The sequence below is a fragment of the Bufo gargarizans genome, chromosome 9 (genome assembly GCF_014858855.1).
Source record: "Bufo gargarizans isolate SCDJY-AF-19 chromosome 9, ASM1485885v1, whole genome shotgun sequence".
NCBI lineage: Eukaryota > Metazoa > Chordata > Amphibia > Anura > Bufonidae > Bufo > Bufo gargarizans.
The window spans coordinates 8137402-8151877 of record NC_058088.1 but is presented as its reverse complement, the minus strand read 5'-3'; the positions used below and the strand labels follow the sequence as shown (position 1 = coordinate 8151877).

The window sequence follows — 14476 nt, the reverse complement described above, 5'->3', positions numbered from 1 at the left end:
ACATAAAATACAAAAAAAAAGTAAAACATGATGATAATGAAAATCTGAATTCAATATTAGGCTAAAGTGAATATACTGATATATTCTTCCAGTGGTTCCACAATATGTGGGAGGTGCTGTCTGACAGCTAAAAGCCAATTGAGTATTTTATAATTGAAGAATTTATCATTGATTACAAGTCTACTGGTTTGTGCTTATGGACCCTATGCAGACCAATATGATGCCATGGTTACAGACTACAGTGGCATTTGTGCCCTGGGGGTTGGCCTTCTACCTTTAGTAAAGGGATGACACCGGAAGCACTCCTCACATTTGCCATCCCAGAAGGGTGAAGTCGGTCGAGGGTACCATTCTAGAATCCTGCAGTGACCGAGCAGAGATATTTAGGTGTCAAAGCATGTACCCCAGCAACTATGCAAAGGGCCTTTGCAAATAAAAAGGAGACATTCTATTTAGCTACGGCCGTTAGCCAGAGACAAAGCTATAGCCAAATGGGATCAGTCTACAGAAGACAGAGCCACACCAGCGACCTTGAGTCTGGCAGCCCCCGAGAGGTGAATTCTGGAATACTCTAGGTAGAGTCTGGGGCAGAAACCGGGTGGAGAGCCATCTTAGTTGCTAGACATGTAGTGAGATGAAGCTACAGAGTGGACCCAGACGGGTTGGAAGATGGGTGCTTGAAGTCTAAGAGAGTAATACACCTAAGCAGAAGCAAGCCCCGTATTTCATACAGTGGTATTCAGTAAAAAAAAAAACATACAATACCTGGCAAATATGCCACATTCGGATGAATAAAAAACGTTGCCTGTCTCCAAGATAGCTAGGGTTCCCTCACATGGAAATTGCATGTACTCGTATCTGTGGATATACCATAAACATATTATCCTCATTGGCATAAAAGTATTGAACTATGGATCTAAATACTCATACAGATGCAGCAGAGTTAACAATCACAATCATAATGCATTAACTAGATGTGATAACTCACCAAGTGTGACTGTTAACTCTGCTACCTCAGTACATAAACCCAATGTTCTATCCATTAATATTTAGAGTCTAGTTGCACAGCTGGACATGCTCTTTAACTCATTTTGCAAATTTTAGTTTATTTTATGTCAGTTTGCATGAAACAAGATTGAAATCTAACAATGTCGCTTCTAATTTCTCATTACAGGAAAAAAGTGTATCTGCAATGGGCAATCAATATCCGATCTTCATATCTGTCTTCTTATTAATTAAATTCCTTCTTTCATATAACTGGAAACACATTCACCATTATTTCAAAAGTCAAAGATGTCCAGATACAACAATGATGCTACATAAAGAGGTCCAAAAAATCACAACAACCAGTCCACCAATCATTTCTCCACCAAAAGAAACTCTTCTCCTGGTTTGGAACTGGCCTTGGGGGGAAAGCTTTCCATTAGATAAGTGTGAGACAGAGTATAGAATTAAGGGGTGTAAGCTATCTGCAGATAGAGGTTTGTATAGTGTGGCTGATGCAGTCATCATTCACCATGCAGATGTTATGGGCAATAGAAATTCATTGCCCCAACAGCCAAGAAATCCTTATCAACGTTGGATATGGCTCAACTTGGAGCCACCACTAATTATCTCAAACCTGGACATGCTGGATAATTCGTTCAACTTGACAATGACGTTCCGTCGCGATTCAGATATTTATAATCCATATGGACATGTTGAATCATTAGTAGAAACTCAAAACTTCACTATTCCAGCAAAGTCTAAGTTGGTATCTTGGGTGGTGAGCAAATGGTACCCTGGTATACGTCGTATTGCTTATTATGAAGAGCTGAAAAAGCACATATCTGTTGATATTTATGGGGCCAGACATATGAAACTGAGCAGAGAGAAGTTTCATTCAACGATTTCTCAGTACAAATTCTACTTGGCATTCGAGAATTCTGTCTATCCAGATTATATTACGGAAAAACTATGGGTGAACGCTCTGGGTTCATGGACAGTTCCAGTTGTACTGGGTCCTTCTCGTGAAAACTATGAACAGTATATACCTGGAGATGCCTTCATACATGTTGATGACTTTCCAACTGCAAAGGAACTAGCTGCCTACCTTCTTGAATTAGAAAATGATGATGAGAAATATAGAAAGTATTTCCACTGGAGATCCCGACATAGGGTGAGCCCTTGGAAGGGATGGCCATATTCTTACTGTAAAGCTTGTGAGAGAATACAACAGGGTCCAAGATATCAAGTCATTCGTAGTGTGGCAAAGTGGTTTCTGTAAGATGGGCAACACTGCGTTATAGCCAATGCATATCCTGTATGAAACAATGATGGTGAGTCAAACATTAAGATGATTCAACCAGGACAGTCGATGAATGTTATACAGTGGATATAAAAAGACTACACACCCCTGTTAAAATGTCAGGTTTCTGTGCTGTGAAAGAAATGAGACAAATAACTTTTTCCACCTTTAATCTGACCTATAAACTGTACCACTTAATTAAAAAATAAACTGAAATCTTTTAGGTGGAGGGAAGAAAAAAAACCTTAAATAATGTGGTTGCATAAGTGTTATAACTGGGGATGTAGATGTGTTCAGAATTAAGCAATCACATTCAAAATCCTGTCAAATAGGAGTCAGCATACACCTGCCATCAAATAAAGTGTCTCTGATTAACCCCAAATAAAGTTCTGCTGCTCTAGCAAGAGCCATGGTCCACAGAGAGCTTCCAAAGCATCAGAGGGATCTCATTGTTAAATGGTATCAGTCAGGAGAAGTGTACAAAAGAATTTCCAAGGCATTAGATATACCATGGAACACAGTGAAGACGTCATCATCAAGTGGAGAAAATATGGCACAACAGTGACATTACCAAGAACTGGACGTCCCTCCAAAATTGATGAAAAACAGAAGAAAACTGATCTGGGAGGCGACCAAGAGGCCTACAGCAATATTAAAGGAGCTGAAGGAATATCTGGCAAGTACTAGCTGTGTGGTACATGTGAGAAAAGATGTTTGGCGCAAAAACAACACTGCACATCACCAAAAGAGCACCATACCCACAGTGAAGCATGGCGGTGGCAGCATCATGCCAAAGGGCTGTTTTTCTTAAGCTGGAACTGGGGCCTTAGTTAAGCTAGAGGGATTATGAACAGTTCCAAATACCAGTCAATATTGGTACAAAACCTTCAGGCTTCTGCTAGAAAGCTGAACATGAAGAGGAACTTAATCTTTCAGCATGACAACGACCCAAAGCATACATCCAAATCAACAAAGGAATGGCTTCACCAGAAGAAGATTAAAGTTTTGGAATGGCCCAGCCAGAGCCCAGACCTGAATCCGATTGAGGGCTGTGTCCAGGAGATGCCCTCACAATCTGACAGATTTGGAGTGTTTTTGAAAAGAAATCAAAATGTGCCATGCTGATAGACTCATACCCAAAAAGACTGAGTGATGTAATAATATCAAAAGGTGCTTCAACAAAGTATTAGTTTAAGGGTGTGCACACTTATGCAACCATATTATTATTTTTTTATATGTTTTCTTCCCTCTACCTTAAAGATTTCAGTTTGTTTTTCAATTGCGTTGTACAGTTTATAGGTCACATTAAAGGTGGAAAAAGTTCTGAAATGATTTATCTTTGTCTCGTTTTTTTAAATCACAGAAACCTGACATTTTAACAGGGGTGTGTAGACTTTTTAGATCCACTGTATATAGTACATATATAGAGTGTCTTTTCAGTGTCTTCTGTGGCTATGCTCTGCCTTTCCAAAGGTTGCATGGTTGGCCATTAACTAAAGTTTACTTCTCTATGGCTCTGACTGAATTTGTTGTCACCATAAAACTACACAATACACATCATGTAAAGCTGCTTACTTATTAAAGTTAAGATTGTGTTTCTCCTAAGTTCTTATGATCTTGACCCACCAGGAGCAATGCTAGCACCAAGGATATGTAATAGGGAAGGAAACCAACCATTCCTAAAGGTCTGTTTACATGGGGCATTGACTTGCTTAATGTTAGTTTGTACGAAGGTTGTTCCTGATTACTTTTTCATGTAATCTTGTCCCAAAATCAAATCACATCTTGTCAACGTTTGGATCTTTTATGCTGTCATAAAAATCGTAGCATATCCCTTTGTTTAATAGGGGACTATCCTGCCCCCACTTCACATACCCCCGGGGTTTATGCGGAGCTCGACAGGCAGGTAAACACATTCCTACTAGCCAATAAAAAAGACTGTTGAAACTTAGGAATAAATAAGAATATACACACCATTAGGCTACAGCATTACATAAAGTGCAATTATGAATAATAGAGATGAACAAAGTTTAGAAAAATTCCATTTGGCAACTTCACAAAGAAATTTGATTCTTGTGAATTAATTCATAACGAATCGCTATAAACCAGGTATACCCAGGCCGCTCTGCCTTAGGCTATGCCCACACAGAGTGGCTGTGCTGTTGGTGAGTTGCGGTAAAGAATAACCTGCGGCTGCCTTTCATGTAATAATGAAGACCCCACTGTATAGCCAGTCTGCATTGTTAATGGCCATGCGTCACCTTAAATGCACCTTTAAACAGGGTCTGTACCTACTTCTCCAATACCAGCGCTCTCCTGCCCTACAGGTGGGAGCCCTTCTTCTACCATCTGCTTTGCTTACTTTTCCATATCATCTACTATTAATGAGAATATGTAATCAGGAACATCCAGCTCCTCCTCTCCTTGCATCTTGCTGACTTTTCTAGGACATGTAGACAATGAAGGACGAATTGGAAGAAGTAAAGCCAGCATAAGATGAGGATGGTCATCATTAAGACCTGGCCCATCTAAGGGGTGCAGACTTTGTGGTATTGGTTGGCACGCTGGCACTGGAATAATAAAGGCTCCCATCTTATTGGAATTGAATTACATACAGTTGCAAGAAAAAGTATGTGAACCCTTTGGAATGATATGGATTTCTGCACAAATTGTTCATAAAATGTGATCTGATCTTCATCTAAGTCACAACAATAGACAATCACAGTCTGCTTAAACTAATAACATACAAATAATTAAATGTTACCATGTATTTATTGAACACACCATGTAAACATTCACAGTGCAGGTGGAAAAAGTATGTGAACCCTTAGTTTTAATAACTGGTTGAACCTCCTTTGGCAGCAATAACTCCAACCAAAAGTTTCCTGTAGTTGCAGATCAGACGTCCACAACAGTCAGGAGTAATTCTTGACCATTCCTCTTTACAGAACTGTTTCAGTTCAGCAATATTCTTGGGATGTTCGGTGTGAATCGCTTCCTTGAGGTCATGCCACAGCATCGCAATCGGGTTGAGGTCAGGACTCTGACTGGGTCACTCAGAATTGAGAAAGCTCATTGGAAGAACGAGTGAAACGTTTTCAAGAAATCTACAGTACGTCCAGTTGCCTTGATTTATTCTTTACAGATATCTGACTGGGTCACTCCAGAAGGCGTATTTTCTTCTGTTTAAGCCATTCTGTTGTTGATTTACTTCTATGCTTTAGGACGTTGTCCTGTTGCAACACCCATCTTCTGCTGAGCTTCAGCTGGTGGACAGATGGCCTTACGTTCTCCTGCAAAATGTCTTGATAAACTTGGGAATTCATTTTTCCTTCGATGATAGCAATCTGTCCAGGCCCTGAGGCAGCAAAGCAGCCCCAAACCATGATGCCCCCACCACCATACTTCACAGTTAGGATGAGGTTTTGATGTTGGTGTGCTCTTTTTCTCCACACATAGTGTTGTGTGTTTCTTCCAAACAACTCAACTTTGGTTTCATCTGTCCACAGAATATTTTGCTAGTACTGCTGTGGAACATCCAGGTGCTCTTGTGCAAACTGTAAACGTGCAGCAATGGTTTTTTTTGGACAGCAGTGTCTTCCTCTGTGGTATCCTCCCAGGAAATCCATTCTTGTTTAGTGTTTTATGTATCGTAGATTCGCTAACAGGGATGTTAGCATATGCCAGAGACTTTTGTAAGTCTTTAGCTGACCCTCTAGGATTCTTCTTCACCTCATTGAGCAGTCTGCACTGTGCTCTTGCAGTCATCTTTACAGGACGGCCACTCCTAGAGAGAGTAGCAGCAGTGCTGAACTTTCTCCATTTATAGACAATTTGTCTTACCGTGGACTGATGAACAGTAAGGCTTTTGGAGATACTTTTTATAACCCTTTCCAGCTTTATGCAAGTCAACAATTCTTAATGGTAGGTCTTCTGAGAGCTCTTTTGTGCTTGGCATCATTCACATCAGGCAATGCTTCTTGTGAAAAGCAAACCCAGAACTGGTGTGTGTTTTTTGTAGGGCAGGGCAGCTGTAACCAACACCTCCTATCTCATCTCATTGATTGGACTCCAGTTGGCTGACACCTCACTCCAATTAGCTCATGGTGATGTCATTAGTCTAGGGGTTCACATACTTTTTCCACCTGCACTGTGAATGTTTACATGGTGTGTTCAATAAAAACATAATAACATTTAATTATTTGTGTGTTATTAGTTTAAGCAGACTGTGATTGTCTATTGTTGGGACTTAGATGAAGATCAGAACACATTTTATGACCAATTTGTGCAGAAAGCCATATAATTCCAAAGGGTTCACATACTTTTTCTTGCAACTGTATCTTAGTTTAAGGCTTATGAAGGAATAATTAAATGTAGTTATAAATAAAATAAAATGCTAAATAAGTCTCCTTGTATTCTCTCTGTAGTCTCCCTGCACTCTCCCTGTAGTCTCCCCACAGTCTCCCTGCACTCTTCCTGTTCTCTCCCTCTCCAATATTCTTCTATTAATCATTTTCAGCAACACTGTCCCTAGTGCACGAGCGCTTGCCACGTCTCTCCCTATGCTCAGCTCACAGGACAATGGCAGAGACTGCGCAGAATGAGGGTGTTATAGGGATGTGACATCACAGGGGATGACTATCTGCGTATTGCCTGGCTGCACAGCACTATGGGTGATCTTGCATTCCTTGGTTTGTCTCCTCTATACTTAGTTTCCTTTTGCAACACATGTTGCCGCCATTTTAGAAAAACTTGATTCATTACACTATGAAGTGTGAGAAAAATTGGATTCCTTTTGAACCAAAGTTTTCCTAAACTTCGGACCGAATTCCATTTCGAATGCTTCGCTTCACTCAACACTAATGAATAACATACAGGTGGCTGACATGTTCTAAGTAGAGAAACAGGAAAGATAACAGCTTCTAATACAATATGAACAGTATATGGCAATACAAACATAGAATAGAACTGTAATGGCTGAATATGTGTTTAGGCCAAGCTACACAATTACGCAGCGATACATTACACCTCCATGTAACAGGGTCAGAACTGTCCTAACAGTTCTCTTATGGCTGCTGATATACAACATATCCAGCAGTTTACCGGCTGTACTCCAACAAAGGGATGGACTAGAAAGCACAGGTCCTCTTTCTGTGCAGACATGGAGGAGACTGCCTTCTTTCTTCCCAGAGTGCTTTTCACTTCTTTTTGGACAGAGATGTAAAGGAATTAAACAATAGACCATTACCAATAAATGCCACTTGATGGCCCCCTATATGTGTGGACAGCACAGAGTCGTATTGCTGACAATTATTCAAACGGTGGGGATAAATGATTGGAAAAAGCATCCGAATATACCCAAACCGATACATCATACTTACAAACATTCAAGTTGTTAAATTGGGGTTTCGTTTTGCATTCGGACCTAAAATTCTGTTATATTCTGTTATAACTCTGTTCCATAACGCGAATACGAACCACTATTGTTAGGACTTGTGATGTATTGTTAGGCTGTTGACGTGGGTGACATTATCTGCTCAACTCTCTTCGTAGGTTATAAAGGTAGGAGTTTGCTGAGGAAGTTGTGCGTCAATCAAGCTAAAGCAAGGTCTACCGTGCTAAAGTAGAATTTATGAGGTTATTTTTTTACTCTATAAAAGGTTCTTTTATGTTGATTAGGATTTATTACCAGCTCCATTTCCTGAATCTGTTCTCTGAGGAGACTTCCACCATTGCCACACCAACTGCAAGCAAGTGTAAAGCGCAGCCATCGTGCAGAAATAGGAGAAACGTCTACATCCTAAACTTAGAGGTATGGTATAGCCCACCATAGACATATACAATGTGTGAGATATTCGCTATCGACCCATGGTCTATACTCCATTGGATAGATTGATAGAAGACAAGTAGTTTGCTCCCTGTAGTCCACGTCACCATGTAATCAGACCTTATAGGATACCATGTTTTACTTCAGTTCACATTTAGGGCTCATGCACACGACCGTATGTATTTTGGGGTCCGCAAAAAACGTATCCGCAAAAAAGACGGAAACGGAATGCACACGGAGTAACTTCGCAAAAAAGACGGAACAGACATGGAAAGAAAATACGTTTGTGTGCATGAGCCCTTAGCTTGAAGAAAAAAAGGGACGACGAATATTAATCTTGGGGATAGAACGAGAAAATCACACGGATCACATTTCACGTCTCAGTTCTTTAGTCCAAAGGTAGGAAATTGTATTGCACAGTAATTAGGGTGACCATAACTTGTTTTTCAAAATTGGGACACTTGGGGCAGGGAGCGCCCATTTGTAATAGTCCCCCCTCCCCCCCCCCCCCCCCCCCCATGCTTCTTTGAGAATCCTAGACATTTTTAGTAACTTATAAATCCTGGTAAAAAAAATAATGTTTAGGTATTTTTGGTCACCCTAATATTATTGTCTTTGTAGTTCTAGTTAAAATATGTATTTATTGAATGTTAAAGGGGTTGTGTCACAAATTGCATCTATCATGTAAAGAAAGTGAATACAAGACACTTTCTAATATATTGTGATTCTCCATATTTTTCCATCGCATTATTCACTGCTCGTATCCAGGGGTTATGACCACCCTGCAATCCCACAGCGGTGGTCGAGCTTGCACACTATAGGAAAAAGTGCCGGTCTCTGTTTTGATGTAGAAGGAAAGTCGCTGTGTCGGCTCCTTCACAATACAATTCCAATTCAAAATTCTCAAGATTGTCCTCGATAAAAACAATCCTTTATTAACCCCTTCATGACCTAGCGACTTAACTTTTTTTTTTTCCTCTTTTTTTTTTTATTCCCAGATTTTCCAAAGTTATAACTTTTTTTTTTGTCTATTCACGTAACCATATGAGAGCTTGTTTTTTTTAATTGGAACAAGTTGCACTTTCTAATGGCATCATGATGCATAAAATGTGAGGGAAGCAGGGAAAAAATTTCCAAATGGGGTGGAATGAAAAAAGTAAATAACAAGTCCACCACAGTTTTATGAGTTTTGTTTAAACAGTGTTTGCAAGGAAGTAAAATTCACCTGTTGCTTTCATTCTCCGGGTTAGATACCACATTTGCATAGTTTTTCTTGTTTTTTAATACTGAAAAAATAAAATAAATTTCTGAGCATCGCCAACTTTTTTATTATTTTTATGTGTACAGAGCTGTGATAGGGATCTTTCTTTGCGGGGTGATCTTGCAGGTGTAGTTTTCATTGATTACCATTTTGATCACTTTTTATTCAAATTTTTGGTTGGCAATGAAACAACCATAAAAACAGCAAATCAGCTATTTTTTTTTTTTTTTTTCAGTTTTTCCATTTACTGTATGGGAAAAATATTTTAATAATTTAATGATGCGGCCGTTATTGTACTCAGTAATACCCATTATGTAATTTTTTTTATTGTTTATGTATTTTAAATTTGGGGAAAGGGGGATGATTTTAAATTGTATATTTTTTTATTTTGTTTAATATTGTCTTAAAGTTTTTCCAACTTCTTTTTTTTTTACACTTTTTATTAGTTCCCCTAGGGAATTTGAACAAAGAATCATCAGATTGCTTCTGTCATAGATTCCAATAGGAACTAATGTGCGGCAGCCTTCGATGATTCAGGAGGAGCGGGGCTGCCGCACACACTATCCGTCTCCCTGGTCCTCGCTGGGGTGAGCCGGTACACGGCCAGGAGCGAGCGCTAGTGGTTTTTATTATCACAGATGCCGTGGTCACATTTGACCTCCAAGGTATATATGAGTTAGGCGGTCGGGAACTAGTTAAATCCTTCTAGAAAACGTGTAAACAGTAGAAAAAGACTCTTAAGTGTTTTGATTGAAACAAATCATCCTTATTCATAGCAAAAAAAATGATTGGTTTCTTTTTAAAGCCATAAATGTCTTTTTCTACTGTTTTCTCATGTTTTCTACAAGAATTTAATAAAGAATTGAATTGGAATAAAGCAGGGGTGCACAAGCTTTTCTGGTTGGGGCCACATTGTCAGCCTAAACCAATTCCAAGGGCCCGAAAAAAAAACTTGAAGAGGTATTACCAACTGAAATACTATATTTTCGGCATATTGAAAATACATTATATATCATAATTGTCTAGTTACACTTCTAATACTCCCATCTAATGGGGGAATACATGAAAAATACATGTAAGCAGCCACAAGACATAGAAATACATATCTGTTACCAGAATGGGATTGAGGGCCACATTTGGCCTCTGGGCCGCAGGTTGTGAACCCCTGGAATAAAGCATATAGTGCAGAGCTATGTGTATAAAGCATACAGTGCAGAAGTGTGTGTATAAAGCATACAGTGCAGAGCTATGTGTGTATTAATCGTACAGTGCAGAGCTGTGTGTATAAGCCATACAGTGCAGAAGTGTGTGTATAAAGCATACAGTGCAGAGCTATGTGTGTATAAAGCATACAGTGCAGAGCTATGTGTGTATAAAGCATACAGTGCAGAGCTGTGTGTGTATAAAGCATACAGTGCAGGGGTATAAGTATAAAGCATACATTGTAGAGATATGTGTATAAAGCATACAGTGCAGAGCTATGTGAATAAAGCATACAGTGCAGAGATATGTGTGTATAAAGCATACAGCGCAGAGATATGTGTATAAAGCATACAGTGCAGAGCTATGTGTGTATAAAGCATACAGTGCAGAGATATGTGTATAAAGCATACAGTGCAGAGCTGTGTGTATAAAGCATAAAGTGCAGAGCTATGTGTATAAAGCATACATTGTAGAGGTGTGTATAAAGCATACAGTGTAGGGGTATGAGTATTAAGCATACATCATAGAGGTGTGTCAATAAAGCAAGCTAAAAAATTACCCCCTGATGATTTGTGGAGATTGGTGGAGGGATGATGTGTTGATGTAGGGAGGAGCTACATTGCGCCTCTCCTCTCTCCTCCTACCTCGCTATGTTGAACCTCGGCGTCTGCATGTAGCGGAGCCGCTTTGGATATTCGAGGTGCCGCCATGCTGCTCGTGCACAGCGGAGGTGCCCCCCCTTTGAGCTGGCGCTCCTTGGACTTGGGAGCGTGTTGGTTCCTGATTGTTTTCTTCGTCTTCTCTACGCCACCATTGACGGGATTGGAAGGTTTGACAGTCTGTTTATTCCGTCCCTATCTGTCTCCGCCTGCCTTGGCGTTGTCTCCTGCCTCCTGGCTCCATGAATGGGTCATCTCCTGCAAATGGCAAATATGTTTTTTCTTTTTCCACTAACATACGCCACAAAAGGCTTTAGAACATATAACTGCACCGCTGAACGACAAATATATATATTTTTTCCTCTAATACACGAGAAAAAGGGCTTTAGAACTTAAAAATGCATTGCTAAATGACAAATATATTTTTTCTTTATCCACTAATACACGCCACAAAATGCTTTAGAACATAAAGCTGCACCGCTGTAAGGAGAATATATTTTTTCTTTTTCCACTATTACATAAGAAAAAGGGCTGTAGAACATATAACTGCATCACTCACATGTAACTATCATTTTTCTTTTTCCAGTTATACACGCCACAAAAGGCTTTAGAACATATAACTGCACCGCTAAATGGCAAATATAGTTTTTCTTTTTCCACTAATACATGCCACAGAAGGCTTTAGAACATATAACTGCACCGCTGAACAACAAATATATTTTTTCTTTTTCTGCTAATACAGGCCACAAAAGGCTTTAGAACATATAACTGCACCGCTGACAGGCAAATATATTTTTTTCTTTTTCCACTCATACATGAGAAAAAGGGCTTTAGAACATATAACTGCACCGCTGAATTGCAAATACAGTTTTTCTTTTTCCACTAATACACGAGAAAAAGGGCTTTAGAACATATAACTGCCCTCTGACTGGCAAATATTTTTTTTCTTTTTCCACTAATACACACCACAAAAGGTTTTAGAACATATAACTGCATCGCTGAACGGCAAATATATTTTTATTTTTCCACTAATACACGAGAAAAATGGTTTTAGAACATATAACTGCACCGCTGTCTGGCAAATATTTTTTTTCTTTTTCCACTAATACACAAGGAAAAGGGATTTAGAACATATAACTACACCGCTGACTGGCAAATACAGTGCCTAGCAAAAGTATCCCCCCCCCCTTGACTTTTTTCATATTTTGTTACACTACAGCCTTAAGTTCAATGTTTTGTTAATCTTAACACAATAGTCTAAGTCGGTGAAGTGAAATGAGAAAAATATATAAATAAAACTATTGTTTAGAAATAGAAAACAGAAAATTGGCACGTGCGTATGTATTCACTCCCTTTGTTAGGAAGCCCATAAAAAGCTCTGGTGCAACCAATTACCTTCAGAAGTCACATAATTAGTGAAATGATGTCCACCTGTGTGCAAGCTAAGTGTCACATGATCTGTCATTACATATACACACCTTTTTTTAAAGGCCCCAAAGGCTGCAACACCTAAGCAAGAGGCATCACTAACCAAACACTGCCATGAAGACCAAGGAACTCTCCAAACAAGTAAGGGACAATGTTGTTGAGAAGTACAAGTCAGTACAAATCTTTGATGATCCCCAGGAGCACCATTAAATCTATCATAACTAAATGGAAAGAACATGGCACAACAGCAAACCTGCCAAGAGACGGCCACCCACTAAAACTCACGGACCGGGCAAGGAGGGCATTAATCCGAGAGGCAGCACAGAGACCTAAGGTGACCCTGGAGGTGCTGCAGAGTTCCACAGCAGAGACTTGAGTATCTGTACATAGGACGACAATAAGCCATACGCTCCACAGAGTTGGGCTTTAAGGAAAAATTGTGGCAAGAAGAAAACCATTACTTTAAGCTAAAAAAAAAAAAGGTACGTTGTGAGTTTGTGAAAAGGCATGTGGGAGACTCCCAAAATGTATGGAGGAATGTGCTCTGGTCTGATGAGACTAAAATTGAACTTTTCGGCCATCAAAGAAAACGCTATGTCTGGTGTAAACCCAAAAAATCACATCACCCAAAGAACACCTACCCCACATTAAAACATGGTGGTGGCAGCATCATGCTGGGGGGACTGTAAAACTGGTCAGAGTTGAGGGAAAGATGGATGGTGCTAAATACAGGGATAATTTTGTTTAAAACCTGTACCACTCTGTGCGTGATTTAAGGCTAGGATGGAGGATCACCTTCCAGCAGGACAATGACCCCAAACACACTGCTACAGCAACACTTGAGTTGTTTAAGGGGAAACATGTATATGTGTTGGAATGGCCTAGTCACAGCCCAGATCTCAATCCAATAGAAAATATGTGGTCAGACTTAAAGATTGCTGTTCACAAATGCAAACCATCCAACTTGAAGGAGCTGGACCAGTTTTGCAAGGAGGAATGGGCAAAAATCCCAGTGGTAAGATGTGGCAAGCTCAAAGATACTTATCCAAAGCAACTTGAAGCTGTGATTGCCGCAAAAGGTGGCTCTACAAAGTATTGACTTTAGGGGGGTGAATAGTTATGCATATTGACTGTTTCTGTTATTTTGTCCTATTTGTTGTTTGCTTCAATAAAAAAATAAAAAACATATTCAAAGCTGTGGGCATGCTCTGTAAATTAAATTATGCAAATCCTCAAACAATCCATGTCAATTCCAGGTTGTAAGGCACCAAAATACAAAAAAAGTCAAGGCAGGTGAAAACTTTTGCAAGGCACTGTATATTTTAACTTTTTCCACTAATAAACATCGCAAAAGGCTTTAGAACATATAACTGCACCGCTGAATGGCAAATATATTTTTCTTTTTCCACTAATACACGCCACAAAATGCTTTAAAACATATGACTACACCGCTGACAGGCAAAAAAAAATGTTTTCTTCTTCCACGAGAAAAGGGGCTTTAGAACATATAAATGCACCATATATATATATTTTTTCCACTAATACACGCCACAAAAGGCTGTAGAACATATAACTGCACCGCTGATCAGCAAGTACATTTTTTCTTTTTCCACTAATATACAGTCAGGTCCATAAATATTGGGACATCGACACAATTCTAACATTTTTGGCTCTATACACCACCACAATAGATTTGAAATGAAACGAACAAAATGTGCTTTACCTGCAGACTGTCAGCTTTAATTTGAGGGTATTTACATCCAAATCAGGTGAACAATGTAGGAATTACAACAGTTTGCATATGTGCCTCC

The 14476-nt window shown here is 39.4% G+C and overlaps 1 protein-coding gene and 1 pseudogene across 1 annotated transcript; both read left to right on the top strand.

Annotated features, from left to right (window-relative positions):
* The window catches only part of LOC122946089, a 442759-nt pseudogene that overhangs the window by 306935 nt on the left and 121348 nt on the right, over positions 1-14476 (top strand).
* On the top strand, positions 1310-2266 carry LOC122946503 (3-galactosyl-N-acetylglucosaminide 4-alpha-L-fucosyltransferase FUT3-like). The gene has a single exon (XM_044306190.1). It carries the CDS (start codon positions 1310-1312, stop codon positions 2264-2266), a length of 957 nt encoding a protein of 318 aa, XP_044162125.1.